Source organism: Colias croceus, chromosome 10 (assembly GCF_905220415.1).
Source record: "Colias croceus chromosome 10, ilColCroc2.1".
Taxonomy (NCBI): Eukaryota; Metazoa; Arthropoda; class Insecta; order Lepidoptera; family Pieridae; genus Colias; species Colias croceus.
In genome coordinates this window covers 11,065,012-11,087,742 of record NC_059546.1, presented here as the reverse complement: position 1 = coordinate 11,087,742, position 22,731 = coordinate 11,065,012, and the positions used below count along the sequence as shown (strand labels likewise).

The window sequence follows — 22,731 nt, the reverse complement described above, 5'->3', positions numbered from 1 at the left end:
CTTTAAAAATTATTTGCTTTATAAATTTAAATATAAATTTATAAAGAATAGAAAAAATTCGATCACGAGGCGGGACTTGAACCCGCATCCTTCGCGCCATTCCGGGGCGGATGCCTAACCAACTCAGCCACTCGTGACCCGCCTGAGCAATCGAATTTATTCTATCCTTTCAGTTTTATGTGTCTTAAGGGACACACCGCGCGCCATCTATTGAGATGATTTAACAACCATCTCAACCAATATGAAGCACTTTTCAGTGAATACAATATTGTAACGATGGAACACGACCTTTTCTTGAATTTATATTTAAAATATTAATTATAAAAACCAAAAAATATAAATTATTTGCTTTGTTCTTTTAGTTTAGTTGTTTAAGTGTGTGTTAAGATGTTTCAATTTTCAAACTGGTATATTTAACAAAATAATGTTAGCAAAGAAATGTTAATGTGCAGCAGAATAATATATTGCGCGGTAAAGTTAAAGCTGACTTATTTAATTACTGAATATATTAAGCAAAAACATTAAGTTTAAGAGTAAACAAAACTAATAGACAGTTTTTTATAAAGAAAGTTTAAATAATTTTAAAATTATATAAACCATATTTATCACCCTGGCACACCCCTAACTCATGACATCTTCCTGTGTCGTTCCATAAATATGTTTATTACTTTATTTTAAACTATAATATTATTAGACAAATGAATCCAATTTAAAATGCTTAACCTGAGTTCACACTATGAGCTTGTAAAAATTAAATAAACGTTAAGTGTTTAGTTTATATGAATACTTTCGAGTTTCGATATAGGGTTCTCTAAACTATTTTAATTCGATGTGTATTTTTAGATATTTTTAAAAGTAACCATTATGGTACAGACAAACAAAACGCAATTACGAATAATTACTCCTATATTAAATTAATTTTAATTTATCTGCTCACTATGTACGTCACTGATAATAATATTAATAATCTTTATGGTCATTTATGAGATGTCATTTTTCTAGTATCCACTAGTCTATACCATATAGATAATTACATGAGGCTTCAATTCTAAATGCATATATTCGTATAGGATTTGTAAAGGAAGTAGCTTGAGATAAAATTGATAGTCGCAGTAATAAGAGGCGTTAATACAAATCCCCGATATATCTTAGCCAATGTCACTCTCGGGAACGGATTTTCTATAATTGGGGCCCCAAAAATTTGTATCGATTAGGCTAAAGTTTTGTCAACAAAAGTGTCTATTTCGTAAGCAAAAATTCAAATGAAAACGTTATCCTTTAAATATAAATCTATTGATCTATATCTACGAAATAAAAGAAAATGTATGTACAAAAAACACAATAATTAACTTTCAGTATTTCCAATTTGTTTAAGATTAACCATTACAATTTTGACTAATAAAGTAAAAAAGTATAAATAGAGATCTAAGTAACCTATTATTAAAATTTCAACGAATTAACATAATACGAAACAACAACAACTTAGTTCAGTTAATCAATTTATTAAGGGGCCTTATTTAACTTCCCCTGATCCGCTCCTGTATGTGTGTCTCGGTTATACGATCTATTTTTACAATCTTTCACAGAATGTCATTAGTTACACGATAGATTAACAAGATTGATGGAACTGCGCAGGAATGCTTAATACCAGGCTCTGAACGTCTTCACATTTTATATATTTTGTGACGTGTTGGAGATTTAATAGCTTTGATAACATAACGTAATGATTTTTTTAGTAAACCGCGTTACTTTTGAAATTGAATTATGCCTTATGTAAGAAGAATAAATGAACATATTCTGTAATTTTAAAACCAAAATATTTATTAATATAATGAAACCATTTCAGTAGATATTAGGTACGTGAAAGGGCCAAATTATCATTGTATACTTGTTTTGTTTTGAACATGTTCTCTGGGAAGGAACTGTCTTCCTTAACACAGGATTTTCCTAGCTAGGAAGACAGAGCCACACCGTAATTATACTGTATTAATTTTTGTACCCAATAAAGATATTTTTATTTTATTTTATTATAATTTTTCCAATATATATAAGCGCATCCTCTTTCCTCTATTTTATTGCAAGAACTACCTCCGAAGATCGTTGAAGTCTTTGCACTTAGTTAAATAGTTGTTCTAATTGCTGTTTCTTATTATCGTGTGTTTACGCAGACCGGTATCCGGGCTATCCTCTCCCGGATGTGGAGATATCCGGGTGACCGGCTATTGTAATGTGTTTCTTCCATTTGGAATAAATAGCCCGGGTAAATCGCTTCCTTGTACATACATAGACAAAGTTGGAGGAAGTTACAAAATATATTAAAGAACTATAAAAGAATAATAAAGAATAAGAATACTAAAAAAGAATTGACCAGAATATTTACATATTTCTATTTATAATTTAAATTATTTAATACCTGTTTACAACAGATGTTAAATGCATCTGCCTAATGACCCAAAAGTAACAACGAGGCCTGATATTGACATGCTTACAAAATTCATAACATATCGATAATATTATATCGTATCATATTCAGATGAAGAGGATATTTACTGATGATTTCAATTTTAAATACACTAACAATTATGTGTTAAATTGCTACTAATAAAACGCATTCTCTTGTCTCTAGCGAGAACAGCCAAAGGCTTCCGTTAATTCTCTACAGACAATTGGATATCTATCATCATGATCTTGTTTATAGCAACACCTAAACGGGATAAAATCGTGACTGACTTAATTAAATATATCAAATGGACACAGACACCTGGTTTCCTCACGTAAACTATGGCTCGAATCTTATCGGTTACTTTATGGTGATTCACTTGAACCCACTTGGGTTGGGAGAAAATTGATGAAATTGCTTTGCAGGAACGTGTTGAGCAGTTTTCGTTATGAAGGTATGTAATTTTATTTCTTACTAGCGGTCCGCCCCGGCTTCGCCCGTGGTACATATTTACGTTTTCTCTACATAAGAACCATCCCCGTACTTCAAGGAATATAATAAAAAAAGAATTATCGAAATCGGTTGAGCCGTTCTCGAGTTATGCGCTTACCAACACATTTTGCGATTCATTTTTATATATAAGATTATGTTAATAATTAAACAGTTTTTGCTAATAGCTTATTTTAGTACTGTAAAATTAAATAATAGACTTTAAAATTGTAGTTAAATAAACTACGATTTTTTAGGTAGAGTTCATATGAATGTCTTCGTGTGACTTTATCTGGAGATTGGTTTCAGGTATTATATTATAACTGTGGCAAAGAATATCTAAAATATCGATAATGTTTAAAAAATTATTAATTAACTAGTGGTCCGCCCCGGCTTCGCCCGTGGTACCTACATGTTTAAACTATCCTATCTCTCAAGTTGGATCGAACTGCACATGGTGTGCGAATTTTATTATAATCGGTTGAGTGGTTTAGGAGTCCATTGAGGACAAACATTGTGACACGAGATTTATATATATTAAAGAAGATATATATACTTCGCGCATTTATAAAACGTTTCAATTGAAAAATTCATCTATCTGTAAGTATATTATAATTTATTAAGACAGACCACAAACTCGTGGGTATTATCTAAAGTTGAAAATTCGTCACTACCCACACTTATATTAAAAGCGACAAAACAGCTCAATTGATTTGTTCCACGCACTTTATTTACCGTGAATTATTGAGAACCGTGGGTCGATCTATTCTAACTTCTAACACCTCATTATAGAAAGGGCACTGTCGAAACGTGTGGTTAGATATTCAGATAAACCTACTTATTTATCATGCCTTCAATTAGTTCCAATTTATATGCATTAAAGTTCTTAGTTAAATATTATGTGCTGAAAATCATGAAGATTACTACACGTGTAAGCCTGACATATAGAAATAAAAATAATTCGTATAATAACTCTATATTTGAATTCAAAAATTGCTCTTTATTAGAGCAGAAAATTAGTTACTTATTTTATTATTTTTATTATTATAACTCTTTATTAGTCTTTACTATAGTTATCGTATATATCACGATTATGAAAATATGAAAAAACATGTCTTGTATTATGTTGGTTAGTGGATTTATTACAGAATTTCCCGATGGGTAAATACTAAATAGTAGTTTTAAATCAAACATCAGAAGGGAACAGTAACGTCACGTTTTTGAACTCACAATCGCGGGTCAGAAGTCAGTTGTTTACAATATTTCTAAGATGGTAGACGAAGTTATATTCTTAAATTATACTGGTCTATTCTACTGGAATTGCTAGGTAAAAAAATTATCTATATATATTCTCTATATAATAAACTATTATTACAATAAATATATTATTAAATTATTACATATTATCTATATAATAATATATAAGTTACTTTTTATGCCAACTTTCAGATTTGAACATAATCTTGAGTTATTTTAGAGACAAAGTTTTTTATCATTTCTTTAGATTTTTTTTTTTTGTGAATTTGATATATTTATGACATTTTGATATATTTATTTATCTGAAAGCTGTTACTAAATCTCATTATAATTAATTTAAATCAAATGGTTTTTGAGCGAGTCAACATAATAATACATATTATCTAGTTAACTATTTCTCTACAATTCCACAATATGATGTTACATTTTTTGCTAAAAAAATATCATTTAATCAAACAAGTGTTCAAATCTTTAGGTATCATTTATAATCCCTTTTAAACGCGTAATGTGTAAACAGTAAACACTTAACCTTTTAGCAAATGTCGCCAAGCTCTAAGTATCCCTTTATGGCTGCGCCCGCGCCTGCGTCTGCGCAGACATAACAATCGACCGCTGCCACATAAACTTGTTAACGCCCTGCTGGGTTACGTGCTTTCCTTATTCATATTTTGGATTGTGGAGATTTATTGCAAGATAGCTTGATCTAATTATTTGTTTATTAGTGGGCCATTTTATAATTTACTTAGGGCGGTATTGTTTTAATTTAGTGATAGTTCTAAACGCTAATTTTATCTTATAATAAATCTTCATGCTCTATCGTTAAACTGCTATCAGCGTCTATTAGAATTATGAATATACATATTTAAGTCTACCTATTTCATCTTGCTAAATTAATAGAATTTTACAGACAACACTTTGTTGATTTTGATTGTGTAACTATTTGTCACTCTATTTGATATAAACTACTAAAGCGATATTTTGGAAATACGAAATGAAATTTATATCTTCTAGTTTTTGTACATGATCATTTTCAGAGCTCTGTAGGAACGAAGCTGCGGGTTTAAAATAGAGAAATAATATTGTTTAATTTTATCAAAATATTCCTGATTGTGTTTGCTTAATTCCCGAATCAACTAATTGATATTAATCAGGTTTAATAATATAAAATACCTATTCGTGTGTTATTAATTACAATTTACAAGTCATATTCAAAATGTGGATAATTATTGGAAATCATGTTGATTGGTTAGTCAATAAGTTATAGATCTACATTTCTGATATAATCATTTAAAATATTATTAGGTTTTCATCCCGTTTATAATTAAATTGAATTATTCAACAAATTCCTAAATATGTATATCGTTATACGTGAAGTCATTGTTACAAAAAGATACATGCCATGTTCTGTTGACATTATTTTATTTCCTAGGTTTTACGAGTCATATTTTAATGAAATAAATCACGATTTAGATCTCTTTCCAAGTAAACCATCATTTGAACTGAAATATTAAAACCCCTTTGCTTGGGGAAGTTAAAATAGACGAATATGAGTCATCGCAATGTCAAGTTATCGTATTAGCGTCGCGTGAGGCCCTTGCTTTGTTTACAGTTTAATTATACAAATATAGCCCTTAACATCTATACAAATAAATGGAATATACCTAAGTCTGTTTTGTTTGTGAGAATAATTATAATATATCTGTATATTTTTATTTTTAACCGACTTCTTTATAATTATATTTAATGTTATGTATGACCAGAAAAGAACGTGTTTATTTATCCGATAATTATTATATACTAAATATAAGAAAATATAAATAAGAAATCCGCCAACACGCACTTGGCCAGCGTGGTGGATTATGGCCTGTACCCTCATAGGAGCCCCGTGTCCCAGCAGTGGGAACATATATGGGCTGATGATGATGATGATGATGATGATGAAATAAGAAATGTATAATAACGAATAGTACTGTGCAAAGACTAAAAATGTTAATAATAAAACTGTTAATATGTTAATACTAAAAATGGTATTAAAGCGTCTTTTACTCTTTATTAGAGCTTTTTATGTAAGTCGTAAAGTATATGAGTCGTTTATGTTAGCCATACTCATATAGACTGTGTTTGACGATAGCATTGTATTTCATAAATTGCTAATTAGAGTACCTACAGTTTATTTAATGATAATGTTGTCAATAATAATTTATTAAAGCAGATTATAGAGTCTTACAATATAATCGAGAAACTAATTTAATTTTCGAGTGACAGGTGGTAGGGGCAAGTATACAGTGAAACTCGATACCCCTTCATTACCGATATTGGTATTCTTTAGGGGTGGTGTTTGAGTCTATTGGTGATTTTATACTACTTTGTGGTAGGTATGTAAACATTTTTTTCGAGGCAATCATTACAACGCTATGCGTTTTTCTAACTGCTTAAACTAAAGGTTTTTGACTACGAGTTTTTCTGTAATTTGCGGTTCATGCTACTTTTCATTGGGATAGATATAAAGTTTCATCTTTTATTGTCAATAAAACATAGGTATTTCATAAATCAAATCTCTTTTATTAGCATAAGACAATATCTTTGGAATAACTTAAATTTTCAAGTATTTTAACAAAGTTTTTTTAAAACTCAAAAATAAAGCAACAATCTTAATTATTTAACAATAAAATTAGGCTTAGTCAGTCTTATGACATTGAAAACATAAAATTAAGTAACATAAATGGTAATACTTCGACCAATAAAAAATATATACAATACTAAAATCAATCATCTTCAACAGCCAAACAACTAGAGCAAGTGGGTAGGTACTACGTGCGATCTGGTTCAAAATTATCTGATTCGAAGTCACTTCCAGATTCACTTTCCGATGACGTTTGTAATCTGTCCTCATCAGATACTGCTTCTTGCAAAAGAGCCTCGAGCCGACGCTGATTACTTTCGTAAGGCATGCTGAAACAATGTTCACAATTTGAACAAAAAACACGAAATTTCTTGTAAAATATCGATCAAATCTAGCAAAACGCTTACTAATAATATAATTATATGATTAAACTGTAAAATTACAACAACAGCTTTATGAAAATAAGTAAAATAAAGAAATACATAATAACCATTTGACTTACTTAGTTGGTGACGCCGGTCTCACGCACCGGGTTGGGGCCAAAAATCTGTAACGTGCGCCCGCGTCGCTATCGCGGGGTAGGGGCAGGGTAGGGGGCGCGAAATTAGGCAGCTACTCGGAACCACAGTGTAATTCGATAAACGGTGACAAAAATATTTGGGTTCCTTTAACTGCCCGGTCTCACAGACCAATAGGTCACCAATGGCGGGTTAATATTATGTCGTTTTAAAAAGGTAAGTAGAGCATTTCGGCAACTATTTTTTACAAAAAAAAAAAATCAATGTCACTCTTCCTAAGCCGGGAAAACTGGTTATCATTTATTCAAACATCTATAGATTTGACTAGTCAATTGAAAAACTTTCTGCAATAATATTATAAACTATAACCCAAGCTTAATGCTCTCTTTATTAAAAACCCATTCAAGCTGTATGCAAATACATTGTAATGTTGCACTAAGCCAAAAAACAACAATTGGTAACAAATCACAAAACGTATTTGGAGCGAGCTATAAGCGGCCGCAGTCCAAGAGCACCGCAAATTTACACTGCACTCTACTCCTATGCTCTCAATCATAAACAAACTTTGCCAACCCATCCCTCAAAAACATCCTAACAAACCTCACCTCTACTCCCATTAAAATAAACGCCAAAATCCCCTGCAAAAATTCCGCCGTCACCCGCAAACTTATCTTGGCTCTTTCAATACCGAACTGCAAAGTTTATTTTGCCATTATCGAAGTTCATCACTGCAATTTATTTGGTCCTATTCCCAAATATATAAAGACGAAAATCGGATGTTGACTCCGTTTTCCAATTGTAATGATATCGATGTTTTAACAATACCACTCTTGCAGTTTACTTTCCGATCGTCAAAGGATTATAAACGGTATTTATTTAAAACAACAATCGAATTTGGGTCAAAATAGCGTGCAGGATAATGCGTAGGTGTTAACGTGAAGTGTTCACGGTGTTCAATTGGATTTTGAAATATGGAGATGAGTATCCAAAAATAAGTTAAGCACTGTTGTCTTAAATTATGTATATTGGTTTGCTTTATATTTCCATCCATAATAATTAAAAATAACTAGTTTTAAGGTAAGATAAAAGTACTTACTGTTGCAAATTAACGGCGAAGAACTCTATATTAACTAAAGAGTCAATACACCTATGTTTGCATGATTGTATTAAAGCTTAAAAACAAAGTCTAGTATTTGCAGTATTAGTATAACTCTTTATTCTGTGGTACCTATAAGTGAGTTTCCCACCCAACACCAATAATAACATAAGCAATATTGTACAAAATCTCTTATTTACTTTACAACTTATACTGGCTTGTGAAATAAGTTTTCGTTTCGAATTGGTTATGGGAAATGAAGGCAGTAAACAAAAGTTGGGTAAATATTACATTTACCAACTTAGCAAAATTGGTTATTAGCTTATTACCAACAATAACAAGTGTAGCAGCTTTAACGAAGGAAACTGTAAAATATATTTTTCTTAGCGTATATTTTCACTCTTTTGCTAATTAAAAGAAATTAACAATAATGTTGATATAGAAAACCTTAACTTGTAGGCTTATGCAATTAAATCCATAAAATGTATGCATACGATGATTCTAATAAATAAAGAAGTAAATAACCAAAAATAAAACAAACAAAACCATGAAGCTGTTGTAAGACATACATCTAAAATGAATAAGTATGTTTAAAAGCTGACAAAGAAAACATCCAATAAAGTTTCACAATAAACTACGTAGCTTTAACTATAAATACACAAGTAAGACATCCTTATTATCATAAAGGCTATGTTTATATTATAATAATAGCAAATGTATGGGCTGTAAGATTATTGGCTAACAAGAAGGCTATGCCCACGTCAGACAGATGCGTAATCGCAGTATCGGTCACCGCCTAGGAGCTAGGGTTGCTAACTTTCACTTTTTAGATTTTTGGATTTTCGAAATAAAACTATTATTTCACTGATTATGTGTTTTGAAAATCTAAAATACAGTTTCATCAGCACAAATGAAAAGAAGGACAAGGACGAGAACGAGGGTGAGTATGATGTCGATTACGATGTAATTTTCTATATTTGCAGTATTTAGATAATCTTAAACATAAAAAAGCTATGTGTTTAAAAAATCATAATATGTATTTCAAAATGTATTGGTAAATTATATATGTATATTATATTGCACTTAAAATGTAAAAAAGCGTGTAAGGCAGATATACATTTAAATTCAATTTCTATATTTGCTGTAAATATTATATTCAGGTAGTGGCAGCCCTAGCAACAACGCATGAACAGATTTCGATGTAAGGTAGCCGGACATGTAAGATTTATTCCGATAATAACTACAGTTTTAAGCACTCCTCTCTGACAATGTAGTTTGTATGACTTCATTCAATGAGATTAATTTATTTGCTGTGTTGTAGCTTTCTGATTATCTGATAGAGAGGATATTTAATGTTGGTAGTTAGTTCGATAAGTATTGTAACTGAGAAGTTTCTCTTGATACTTATGAAAGTACGAACGTCGAACATATTAGTTTCAATAGTGACAAAAATACCTACTGTAAATATGCCGCTTACTAGTTTCCCAGTTTCGGAGAACCTAATTTTCTCTAAAATAAAAAAGTAAATATATAGAGGAATGCAATTCAAAATTAATAAATATTGGTAAAAATATGAAGTAGGTATACGAACTTACTTAGGTCAGTTAGATTTGAATACAAGCCATGATTAATTGCAACGCATATGTTTTATAAGATTGTGTATTATTAATTACTATTCTCATACTAAATTATTACACTAATTCAGCAGATTTAACACGATAGAGCAACAAACATAAGAACTCTACATTTACGCATTAAAAATTTTGGCACAACCATCTAAACCATCTAAATACAAAGGGTTCGCAGCGAATAATTGTTGAAACAATTGCATATAAATAACAATCACGGGACATCTGTCCGCAAGCTTATATTTATGACGTATTTACATACTTTTGTAACGCCTTTGTAATGCTGATTAAATGGCCAACAATATTGCGACAACAACAATAACACCTTTTTGGAAAAATAACGAGATAAAACCAAAGTGTATGTAAAAAATAATTGTGAAACATTTTGTTTATTGTGTTTATGGTGACGTCATAAAGCAGGGTTTCTTTATGATGTTGTCACGAGGATTTCAAACATAATAAGTACACGGTTTAAAATATAACTGGAATATGCCTGCCATAATTTGGAATGTTTTTGTTGATTTTTTTTTTTTTTGTTTGAAGAGACAGTAAAATATACTGTTTCCATTTGTATTAAATTATGTGAATGTTATAGACTTTAGTGTAGTTGGTAGCTTCGCACACTAAAGCCTTTCCCGTACAAATCAAGCATGATTAGATCGATAGAGCTAGGGATATTTTAGCTAATAATATCACAAAAAGTATCGTTTTATGAAGGGTATGAACCGTCGGCTATCGTGTATCAGTGACAAGAATACTCGAGACATGGTTTAGGCCACGAAATAGACTAGCTGTGATACCTATCGATGTATTATAATTAAGTTAGTACTGTATGCGTCTAGGATGATTAAAATGATTATTATAAAATAATCTTCATAATATAACTTGGATACTACTGGAGGAGTCACTAGAATTTTAAGAAAATTATTTAATAGAGACAAATATTCATTGAAATTTAAATGTTTTTATTGAAATATAACAGATTAAATACTTACAGCTTGCCGTTTCACCTTGGTAAGACCGGGATATAAATAAATAATATGCTTCTTCAATCAATATCGAAACTATTGAAAAATTTTCATAATCAGTTTAGTTGTTAATAGAGTTTTTCTATTACACACAGACAAAAAAAAATTACTTAAAATAATAATACCATCAATATACCCAAAGCTTAAAATAATATTTCTCCTACAGATTCGCTGTGTTCGTAGCCATACAGGCAGTGGGGTCGATTCGCGTCAAATAAATATTTGAAGTGTTCAGTAGGTGCGGACGGCGGGAAATAAATTGTATTCTGAGGGACACTCGACTTATCGATTGCGTGTGAGGGAATATGGGAGGCCCTTAGCATATTAACAGAGATTTATTTAAATATAGTTTAACAATTTCTTAGATAGGTATATAACGTTAGGTATATACCTAAGTTATAAAGATTTATAATTTCGGTTGTACTTGTAGATTGTGTTATAACTTGGCGATGCTTCAATCAATGTTTAAGTAAAAATAATAAACAAAATAATGAACTAGTTTCAGTTAAATAAAAAACTTGTTACATGAATGTGCGGCAACAGCAACGATCCTCATTTTATCTAAGCTGATGAGTAAAGAGCTGAAAACTTACTTTACGCTTTCTTTAACCTTTCCAAAATGTAAGTCATATTTTACAGCGAGAATTCCCAAACATATTAATACTTTGTTTTCCACCATTCTTTCCTTACACATAGATATAATCATTACCTACAGTAGCTACCATTGATATACAACTAGCTACCATTGATATACAACTAGCTCTAACAACAGTTTCACTAAATCATTATCTATAATCTGGACGCAAGATGGCACGAAGTGAGATCGCAGGAAGCACGTGCTGTTCCAGTTAGCATGTAATTGCCTTGTAATTTGCACCCGCTGACTTCTGTAGACCTATGGGATAAGCGGAGTTTACTAACTCGTAACTCGTAATAGTGCATGAAAGTAATTACGAATGACTTAGTAAATATAATAATATTAAATTAACACGTAACTATTGATTGATTTAACAAATACGAATGCTTTAATTATTAAACCCCTTTTATTTTCATAAGATATTCACAATTTTCCGAAATTACCCCACATCTTTTATTAGAACGTTTCATAAACATTATGTATTTTCTGCGTATAGTAATGTAATTAAAACGGACTATAATACGTAAACTTCTATATACTTTAAGGTTTATTATCAATCGGGTTATATGAAGATGTAAAAGTAAATGATGCCACGAGCCAGTAAGTATTCTGAGCACTATGTATTATAAATATTTTTAGACTTTACACAGAAATTGATCAATACAAGTAATCAATAAATAAGGTAAACAAATGTTGCAAACAACGCTACCACTTCCATCTGAAGCCACGCCCTGTGTCCACAGATTAATAACAACCGAAGTGGCAATTAGGTGATACGTGAAAATAATATAGGATACCGCCATTTGTCACCACGCCACGGTTTTAAATTTTAATATTAATTAAACTAAATTTATGGGAAGTGCTTAGTCATGTCATGTTCTGCAATGATTGGGGAATAAAATTATATATTTATGCAATTTATTAATTTGACACTTTTGGTTTATTAGCACTCAACGGTATGTAAAAGATATATTGGTCCCATGCATCATATTTTCATAACTATCATGGCTGTTCTCTGAAGACGTACAGAATCATAAATAGTCCATCAACATTTAGCCAAGTTAATGTAACTCTGGTAAAACGGAAAAAGAATATTACGTGCATTGTGCATTAGAGAACAGTTGTGAACACTAAATTATTTATCAGAGTGAATGGAAATTTTGAAAAAAGTTTATATGCTTTATTCACAAATAAAAATAATACTCAGGAATGTAACTCGAAATTTCTTGCTCTATCAACTAAAGCATTTACACATAGACGGGTTACACTTTCTTTCATTATTTCTTCTTATAGACTTTTTTTTATATTTACGATCAAATCTATACTAATATTATACAGCTGAAGAGTTTGTTTGAACGCGCTAATCTCAGGAACTGCTGGTTCGATTTGAAAAATTATTTCGGTGTTAGATAGTACATTCATCAAGGAAGGTTAAAGGTATATATCATCACCCTAAGACCAACAAGAGCAGAGCAATTCAGGTGAAACCGCGGGGCACAGTTAGTTAAATATAAGACGTAACCAATAATTAAATTTTCCAACCATCTGCTATAACTTTAATTGACACCACGTTCAAGGAATTCAATACAATGCAAATGGTTGTGGAATGGCACCTGTCACTTATTTTGAATTGAAACGTGCATTTGAATTGAATTGAATTGATTCAGATTGCTCGCTCGGTGAGAAATTGTATAAGTACTGCATAATGACTAGTTTACACTGTTAGAAATTTGAGACAATTCTATTTGTGATAATTACTTAGTATTAAAAAAAAAGGTTTTAAGTAGCGAGGTGTTTAATTATATGCATTTTCTGTTGGATTACTATAAAGTATAAACGCATAAACTAGCTTTCTGTTATATTCTGTTATGATTTTACATTTAGATTTTAAATTATATTATAAGGCTAAAACTTAAAACTACATGTTTTGCCGAAGAACTACGCGACAATAATTCGGAATTTATAAAAAAATTGAGTGTTATATCTACCCTGATACCTATATACCTGTACTGGGCAGATTTTACAAACTAAATATACCTATTGCATGATTCCACTTAAAATTATAAAAATAAATATGAAACACTTTTTTCGTACTATATCATTTTAATACCCACCCTCATCATAAAACAAATGAAGCTTGAAACAATTTCACAATTCAGTGACCAATGCGCGCACCGCCTAAGCTGACCCCATAGCGGCCGCAACACATAAAGCAACCTACTACGACATAAATCACACTCGATATCTACACTATTTCAAGAAGGCGTTGTACCGAGATTCATGATTTACCCTGGTCTATTATACTCCTGCGTGATATGTTAGCCTGGTACTTATAGACGGGTAAAAATCATCGTTAGTTAAAAAAGAGTGTGTGTGTGGAGCACGTGTCAGAAGTGAAACTTCTTTGGCAAGATTTAAAGATACAAAAATACCTTACTCCATGACGTGACGGTATTGCTGCTATCTTGAAATTTTACTCTCAACGCGCCTATGATTAGTTTCACTTCAAAAGAGAAGTAAATTTAACTTTTTAACACTTTATGTATTTTCTTTGTGCTCGTATATATATATTCCAGTTATAGTTAAAAGCAAGCTATTGAGAATATTTCATCTTTAAAGCAATTTTCTCGTTGATTTCAATACAATTTATTCATTAAGTCTTGAATAAAACAACTACTTTGAGTAAGAAGTTCGTTTTTTGTGATATTGCTGGCTGCAGTCTTTTAAAAAAATATAATATGTTTTGTTTTCATATTTGTTATTATTCAATAATACTGTAATATAATATGAACATTTAGCAGTGAGGTTTTGTTTAATTGATCCTATTTCTCTATTATCGATTTCAAAATACTTACGGTGAATTAACACTTCACTTTATTGAATTTGTGAAAGGATATTATGCAAATGAATTATAGTCTGTTTTGTCAATAAATCTATCAAATCAATATTATTTGATAACCTTTGAATGACTGTTATGTTTATTATAATTTATGAATCTCGCACTATAAATGTTACGTGTTTTAATATATTTTATTGAGAATCGAATCCGTCATGTCATATAATTATTATTATGAATAAAAAATCTTTACTTGTTATTATAAAAATTTCTCAAAAAGTTAATTCCTTAATGTGACTTTTACCTTATTAACCAACCATAGTGATTACTTGACTGACCGGTTGGCTTGGTTGGTAGTGGCCCTGCCTTCCAAGCCAGAGGTCGTGGGTTCGATTCCCACCCGGGGCAAATATTTGTGTGATGAACAAAGATGTTTGCTCCGTGTCTGGGTGTTAATAATTATATATATAAGTATTTATTTAAAATTATATATATGTATGTTTATCAGCCATCTGGTTTCCATAACACAAGCGAAAAGCTTATTATGGGATCAGATCGTGCCGTGTGTGAAAATTGTCCCGAAATATTTATTTATTATTTATTTATTTATTAGAGTTCAGTTTTAAATACTATTACTTTATTAAAGAAAGTGTTGAACTAATAAAAAAATAAATCCTCCAGCCGATAAATTAAATTGCAACTCACGCAAGCGGCAGTGAGCCAGTGACGTATATTTTGACAGCGTTTGTTTTCTCTATGGCCGCGGTCGGAATTGCCACAGATAATATTTGCTCGGCCACGGCTCGTTCAGAGGATAAACTGTTCAAGCGGTATGTAAGCAAAATTATGCTTTAAATATTACAAATGGTTATGTTATTTTAGCATATTATATTGTTGAAGCAATATTTCTGGATAAAAGTAACTCTTTCTCATGTGGGCTTTGTAAATTGATACGGAAGGTTTAATCATTAATGATTAATTAATGTGAATTCAAAAACTCATTCGGTTATATTATTTTAATAGTGTTTCGCGGCTTCGCCCGCGCAGTTAAAGAAAAACCCGCATAGTTCCCATTCCGGTGGGATTTCCGGGATTGCGATTTTCCCGGGATAAAAAGTAGCCTATGTCCTTTCTCGGGTATTAAAATATCTCCATACCAAATTTTATGAAAATTGGTTCAGTAGTTTAGGCGTGATTGAGTAACAGACAGACAGACAGAGTTACTTTCGTATTAATAATATTATTATTTATTAATATGGATTATCTATTTACGTGTTGAAATTTGTTTTACTTGCCACTAGTTTATACGAATTAGGATTGGGAATTTACAAGAAAATTTTAGGAAAAAAAAATATTTTCAAAATAAAATGATTAACCTAAATTAATTTTGGTACATTGATAAATTTAAATAATTAACACCAAAACGCAATCAGTGGTCAGTCAGCAAAATAGCCGCAAACCGCAGGCTTTGCTGATGCTTCGACAAAATTTACCGTCAGGGTTTTGAACATAGAACCACAGATAAATATATAATATAGAACATACTATTATTATTACATGATTACTTGCATGATTAGGCGATAGAGTAATTTTTCTAAAGATAATGATTAATGGTGATAAATTAGGGCCTATCCTATGTCTACCTCAAAGAATAAGCATGAAAATAACATACCTAATACTATGGATTAAGTTCAGAATATATTTATACATTTTATAGGCTTCGAAAAACTAGTCATGTACGTGCTTACTATGAGTTTTGATCAGTCAACTATTCATATATTTTTAATATATTTTTAGAGTATAATAATATAATTTGGGGGGGCAAGTATCTCGCCTCGCGGCGGTGTTTTAAACAACTCCGGCTGAGTGGCCAGACGGCCGGAGCCTAGGGCGATTGAGTGAGAAACCTGCGGACTATCCGAGCGTTGTCCAGCAGGACTGCCCGCTGTATCCCCACTGTCATGGGCTTTACCGGTAAATCCAACCTCCTTAAATATTGTTTTAAGGAGGAAGGAATCAGCCCATTGGTGGACACAACTATGGGGATTATCTCGGCAGACACACCGCCCCACATCTCGACAACCTCATGCGCCAGATCCAGATATTTCAGCCGTTTATCTGAATCGGCCTTAACAAGATTGTCGTCATGTGGGATAGTGATGTCTACCAAGAAAATCCTGGAAGTTGCTAGGTCCATCACCACAATATCAGGTCTATTCGCTAGAATAGTCCTGTCTGTGATGATGGGCCGATCCCAGTACAATTTGGCACGGTTATTTTCCAGGACCGGCTCCGGCGCGTACTTGTAATAAGGCACTTTTCCGACAAGAAGGCCATACTTCAGAGCGAGCTCTTGGTGGATAATCCTAGCTGCTAGGTTATGCCTGTGCAAGTACTCAGTGTTGGCAAGCATGGAACAACCGGAAGTAACATGTCGGAGAGTTTCTCCAGGACGGTGACACATACGACATAAGTCCTGGGTCCCGTCCTTTATGATGTACCTCCGATAATTGTTCGTCTTAACCACCTGATCCTGTATCGCACAGACAAAACCCTCGGTTTCCCCAAAGAGGTCACCGAAACGCAGCCAGTGCACGGAGGACAAGAAATCTACATGAGGTTCATGCAGAATCCTGTGAAACCTACCGTGTAGCTCTTTCTCTTTCCATATGGCCTCTCTGTCGGAAATGTTGAGCACCGCCGGCTTTTGCCAGTCCTGTTTGGCCAGGGATAGGGGAGTGAGTCCTTTGTCACATTCTATGACTTCAGCATGGATTGCATGACTAACCTTTGCAAGGAAATAGTCTCTGAGTTTGCATATCTCCCGATTGTGCAGCGATTGGGCACTTAACATGCCACGACCACCGCACCTTCTAGGGATATACAGCCTCATCACTGACGATTTCGGGTGATGCAACCGATGCAGAGTCATAGTTGTGCGGACTTTCCGGTCCAGGGCGTTCAGTTCGGTCTGAGTCCACTTGAGTACGCCAAATGTGTACAGGAGAACGGGCATGACCCAGGTATTGAACGCTCGTATTTTGTTCACGCCCGACAAATAGCTGTTGAAAACTTTTGTCATGCGTTCACAAAACACCTCGGCAACATCCTGTTTCACGCTCACCCCCTCCACACATATATTCTGTGACATACCCAAGTATCGGTAAGTTTCAGCCTCTGTAAGTACCCTAAGATGGGCCGCGCCAGATGGTGTTATGTCATCAGACGCGGTTACTTTACCCCGCTCCACATGTATAACCGCACACTTATCCACCCCAAGTTCCATGCCAATGGAGCTGCTAAAATCACACGTGATTTTTAGCAGCTCCGTTAACCTGGACCTATTAGGCGCAAATAATTTGAGATCATCCATGTAGAGCAGATGGTTAAGTCTTAGGCCACCCCTGCGAAGCTGAAATCCGGATCCTAATCTCTCAAGCAAATAGCTTAGAGGGTTTAGTGCCAGGCAAAACCATAGAGGACTCAGGCAATCGCCCTGGAAAATACCCCGCCGTATCTTTATTCGGTCCTCCGCGTCAGACAGCCGCTTACCTTGGAGACAAAGCATTGTACTCCATTGCCCCATACATGTTCCGAGAAGCCCTCGGATCGAAGGATCGATCTTATAAAGTTCCAGGACTCTCGTTAACCATGTATGGGGGACCGAGTCAAATGCTTTTTTATAGTCAATCCAGGCAGCGGATAAGTTGCGTCTGTTACGCTTGACCTGCTGACCAATAACCGTGTCGATCAGGAGAAGCTCCTTAGTTCCGCGACCACCCGCCCGACATCCATTCTGTGTATCTGCCAAAATTCTATTGCCATCTATATGCTTGGCAATTTTGGCCGCCAGTACAGATGTCAATGCCTTGTAGATGGTAGGTAGGCACGTAATTGGGCGGTATTGTGACGGGTCAGCGGAGCGGTTGGATTTAGGAGCTAGATAAGTGACCCCAGTAGTGAGGAAGTTTGGAAGCAAGCGGTGCTCAATCGCTTCTCCAAATTGGCGGGCTAAGGTAGCATGGCATGCGTTGAACCCTTTCAGCCAGTAAGTCTGAAGTCCGTCTACCCCTGGAGTTTTCCAGTTCGGGCATTTTCGGACTGCTGCGCTGATGTCGTCTCTTGTGACAACAACAGGGTCCATGGGTGGTAAGGCTACACACGCTTCCTCCAGCTCCATCATCCAAGCACCTTCGACGTGCTCAGCAGCATGAGACCATATTCCACGCCAAAAGGCAATCAGGTCCGCCTTTTCGGGTTGTGGCCCCATGTGTGCTTTCCGAGCCCCAGATTGAAGGTACTTGTAGAACTTCCTTTGGTCACTTTCGAAGAGACGATTCTCACGGTGTCTCCTTGTTGTTTCAGAGTACCGTCTAATGCGTTTCCCCCAAGCTGCGACCTGCTGTTTCAGGGTGTCGATGCGCACTGTCACTATTCGCAATAGCTCTGCCTGGGGCAGATTGTGAGATATCTCACTGATTGCAGACCTGACAAAGCGCATCACTCGCGGTCTTGTGTTACCGGCCCTAAAAGCAGTAAGCTTACCGATGAGGACTCTGGCATTAGCGATTCGAGTTTCGATACGACGCCTCCAAGCAGGTGTCGTATGTCGCTGCGGAGATCCTCTTCCCGTATTCGAGAAGTTAATCCCCACCGCTCGACACACGACTACCGCCGCAGCGTATAGTATCGATCCCGTATCACCAATGTCAGTACTGGTTTCCAAAATATATAATTATTATTATAATTATTATAATAACAGATAATTAATAATACTTAGATATAATACCTGTCCGTTTAAAAATAGCATGATGTTGCGGAATAAAAATATGTTGTATTGGAAGCGAATTTATAAAAAAAAACTTCGGTATGAAATAAAAAAAACCGCGGATAGACATAAACAAACAAAAGGCAGTAATACCATCAATTTATCCTCTAGTTATTTTTTTGTGTGTTAGGTGCTTTTCATACTTGGCGGCGCGCGTAACATCAAAAGCGCGGGTAATCACGCGAAAGCGATCGAAATAATATTTTCTTCTCATTCCCGTGGCCGGTGATCCGTGGCCACGAAAATATCAATAGAATATTCGAGATCTCTCCCCGCTGAATTTATTAAATTCCGCCTGTTGGAATACTTATTGAAATTAATTCGACATTTCGACCCTTAGCCCAAATATAAAAGGTACCTAGGCTGCGTAAATAATGTTATAAAATTGTAGCAGATTTTTTTTCTGTAAGAAATAATCAAATAAACCAAGCGCTGTCTTTTGGCTTACAAATGCAAACTTCGTAACGCATAAGGAATCCTTCAAGGGAAGAGTGTACACTGTACACTGTACAGTGTACACCATTGCAGCGTCAACCGTCTTCTAGAATTAAGTACTTACTTAAATAAAACCACAGATAAACATAGGCTCATTTCACCGCTATTCTTAAATAATGCTATATCATTAAGTTTTTTAAAAAGTAATTAAAACGCCTGTTTAAAGGTACTTGCCTACCTATTTTACCTATATAACATGCCTGTCTGAGTACATACTTACACCAAACTCTCCGAAACATACCTGCAAAAAAATAAATTATTATTTCACAAAACGTTTACACGTAGGTACCTACACATTAACCGACACCATCCTATAGAAAAAGATAATTTACCTAAATAATAGGTTTTCTATTACATAAAATAAAATTTTACGTACTAAGAAAGAAAGAAACATTTATTTACTAATACTAAGACCATAAAGCTGAAGTTTGTTCGTTTAAAAAAAAGTCATGGAGACATAAATAATAGACCAGTTAATAGACCATAGATTATCTAGAAAATTCTACAATATTTACCAAAATAAAATACAGTAACCGAAGCTATTGCATTGCGAAATGCAGCGTAAATATAAAAGACGGATGGTCGGTCTCGAGTTTCCGTAATGCGTTGACCAATGGCCGCTGCTGTAAATAACGCATCAATCTTGCGCCAAACAATATTTGTATTGAATTTCTCAATTTATGGTAGTTAAAAATGTTGTGGATTCGTATAAAAGTTTTGTGAAAGTAAGAAATAATAAAGAAATAATGCGTTACATTTCAAATTTCAAATTATTTCTTTCGTTGTGAACACTCCTCGTAAACAAATAAAATGCTTGTGTCAAGAGGTTCCGCTTTTTCTTAAAACTATGATAGAAATAAAACAATATTATGATGGAATACAATGCAAAAATTTATTAAAAACGGGTTGACTCGACAGAAAAACTATATAACATATAGGTAGTATAATATTATGTCATAAATTTTGAACTTTTCCACTAAAACGTAATAATTAATAATGTAATACGGTAGACAAAGCGCTATAATTTCTTCACGTGAAACTAAGAACAATATACAACACAATAGAGTCTGAACCACATATACCCCGAAGACCATTGTATCCAACTCACAAGGTCACTAAACACTGTTTGTTCAGGACATAAGTTTGTAAGCAGCTTACGATTAATTATCAAGCGTACGTATACGATACGTGTACGACACGATACGCCAGACGACGGTAATAAGATTACTAACTAAACTAGATAACTACTTGGCTAAACTTTGCCAAGTAGTTATCTAGTTATGCCATTTGAAAAAAACAAAAAAAAAATTCTTTCATACATTATCACTCCACCCTACTATACAGGCAGTTTGTTTGTTGAAACTAATTTGAAACCTAGGACTTTATAAGTAACATTCCTATCGTCTCAAAATTTAATAAATACTTTTATTTTTTGAAAAAAGATCTTACATTTCGTTCCACTACTGCAAATAAACCTTGAGCTAGTCTAGATATGAGAAAACCTGAGTAGATATTAATATATTTTCTATAATAATTATATTTTTATCTTTAAGAGTTACAAGATCACAATTCATGGAATACAATACATTATTTGTTTTATCATTCTCTACGAAAAATCCTCAATATGGTAGAAATCTTCGCTCACAAACACCACCCTGACGCATAAACTTTGCCAAGGTGATCTATTATCAATAAATATTAGAAGATTAATCATCGAAAAGAACATAACTTTTCGAGAAGACAGTCAAACAGCCTTAACTTGAAAGTTAATAAACAGATTTGCCTAACTCGGTAACTCAAAGGGTTCTTACAAAGTATTTAAGAATATCATTATGCCCCGTTTGGGACATTTATCCGGACCTTTTCGGGGTTATTTTGTTAGTGGGATTCGATTTTCATTTTATGCAAAGTACGATCCCATTTTACGAGCTGGACGGGCCCCTCTTCGTAGAGATGTGACTTTTAGGTATTCTTCTTTTGACCGAGTTCAAAAGAGATGATGATGGTTCCTTAATCAATTGAATGGAGAAAAGCGATGATAACAAGAAGAGGAGAATATGTAGTATAAGTTATTTTTAGATTTAAGTAATATTTAGAGCTAGAATCTCTACATTTCCATATACTTTCTAAGGTGAAGCTTCTTCTTATCATATTTGAAATTAATTCTTTTATATCCGTCCCGTTTTAGATTTCGTTAACAAGAACATGCCCTTTAAGTTCATTCCTTCTTTCTATGTCAAGCAAGCAAAACAGCAAACACCTTAAAGGTATAGTAATAAAAGCAAAATCTCTGAATTCCAGACTTCATCTTCAGTACGAAAATGTCACAGGTCGGTACATCCCTAGGCGGGTTAAAGAATGATCCAAATTGGATTTTACGAAGGAGCCCGCTTAGCTATATTACTGTATACTATATTTCATAGCGTCCAGAAAGTTATTTGCGTCTTAACAATAGACGTTGGAACGGAGTTTTAGATTCAGACTGATCGAATTAAGGAGGAAACTCCAAATTCATACAAAATTTTGTAATACTACGAGTTTGTATGTTTGCACATTGGAAAATAAAATTGAAATATTTACTTACAAGTTAACAAATAACTAAATATTTCAGGGCATTTTTCACACACGGCCGAACGCAAACCAAGCTTTTCGCTTGTGTTATGGAAACCAAAAGGCTGATAAACACACAATATATATATTTTTAAATCATACTTAGATAATTAATACCCAGACACAGAACAAACATAGTTCATCACACAAATATTTGTCCCTGGGTGGGAATCGAACCCACGAATAAACTTTTAGTATCATTTTTTTTTCATATGTACCTGTCACGTCGGTATATAACAATATGTA

At 33.6% G+C, this 22,731-nt stretch overlaps 1 protein-coding gene across 1 annotated transcript in view; it reads right to left on the bottom strand.

Moving 5' to 3' along the window:
• Positions 1-6,996: 6,996 nt before the first annotated feature.
• The window catches only part of LOC123695225, a 45,065-nt gene continuing 29,330 nt past the window's right edge, over positions 6,997-22,731 (bottom strand). The window contains exons 3-5 of the mRNA XM_045640999.1: positions 20,076-20,116; positions 16,460-19,267; positions 6,997-7,138 (exon numbers count right to left, since the gene is read on the bottom strand). Of these exons, the coding sequence (XP_045496955.1) occupies positions 6,997-7,138; positions 16,460-19,267; positions 20,076-20,116 (2,991 nt within the window). The remainder of the gene's footprint in view (positions 7,139-16,459; positions 19,268-20,075; positions 20,117-22,731) is intronic.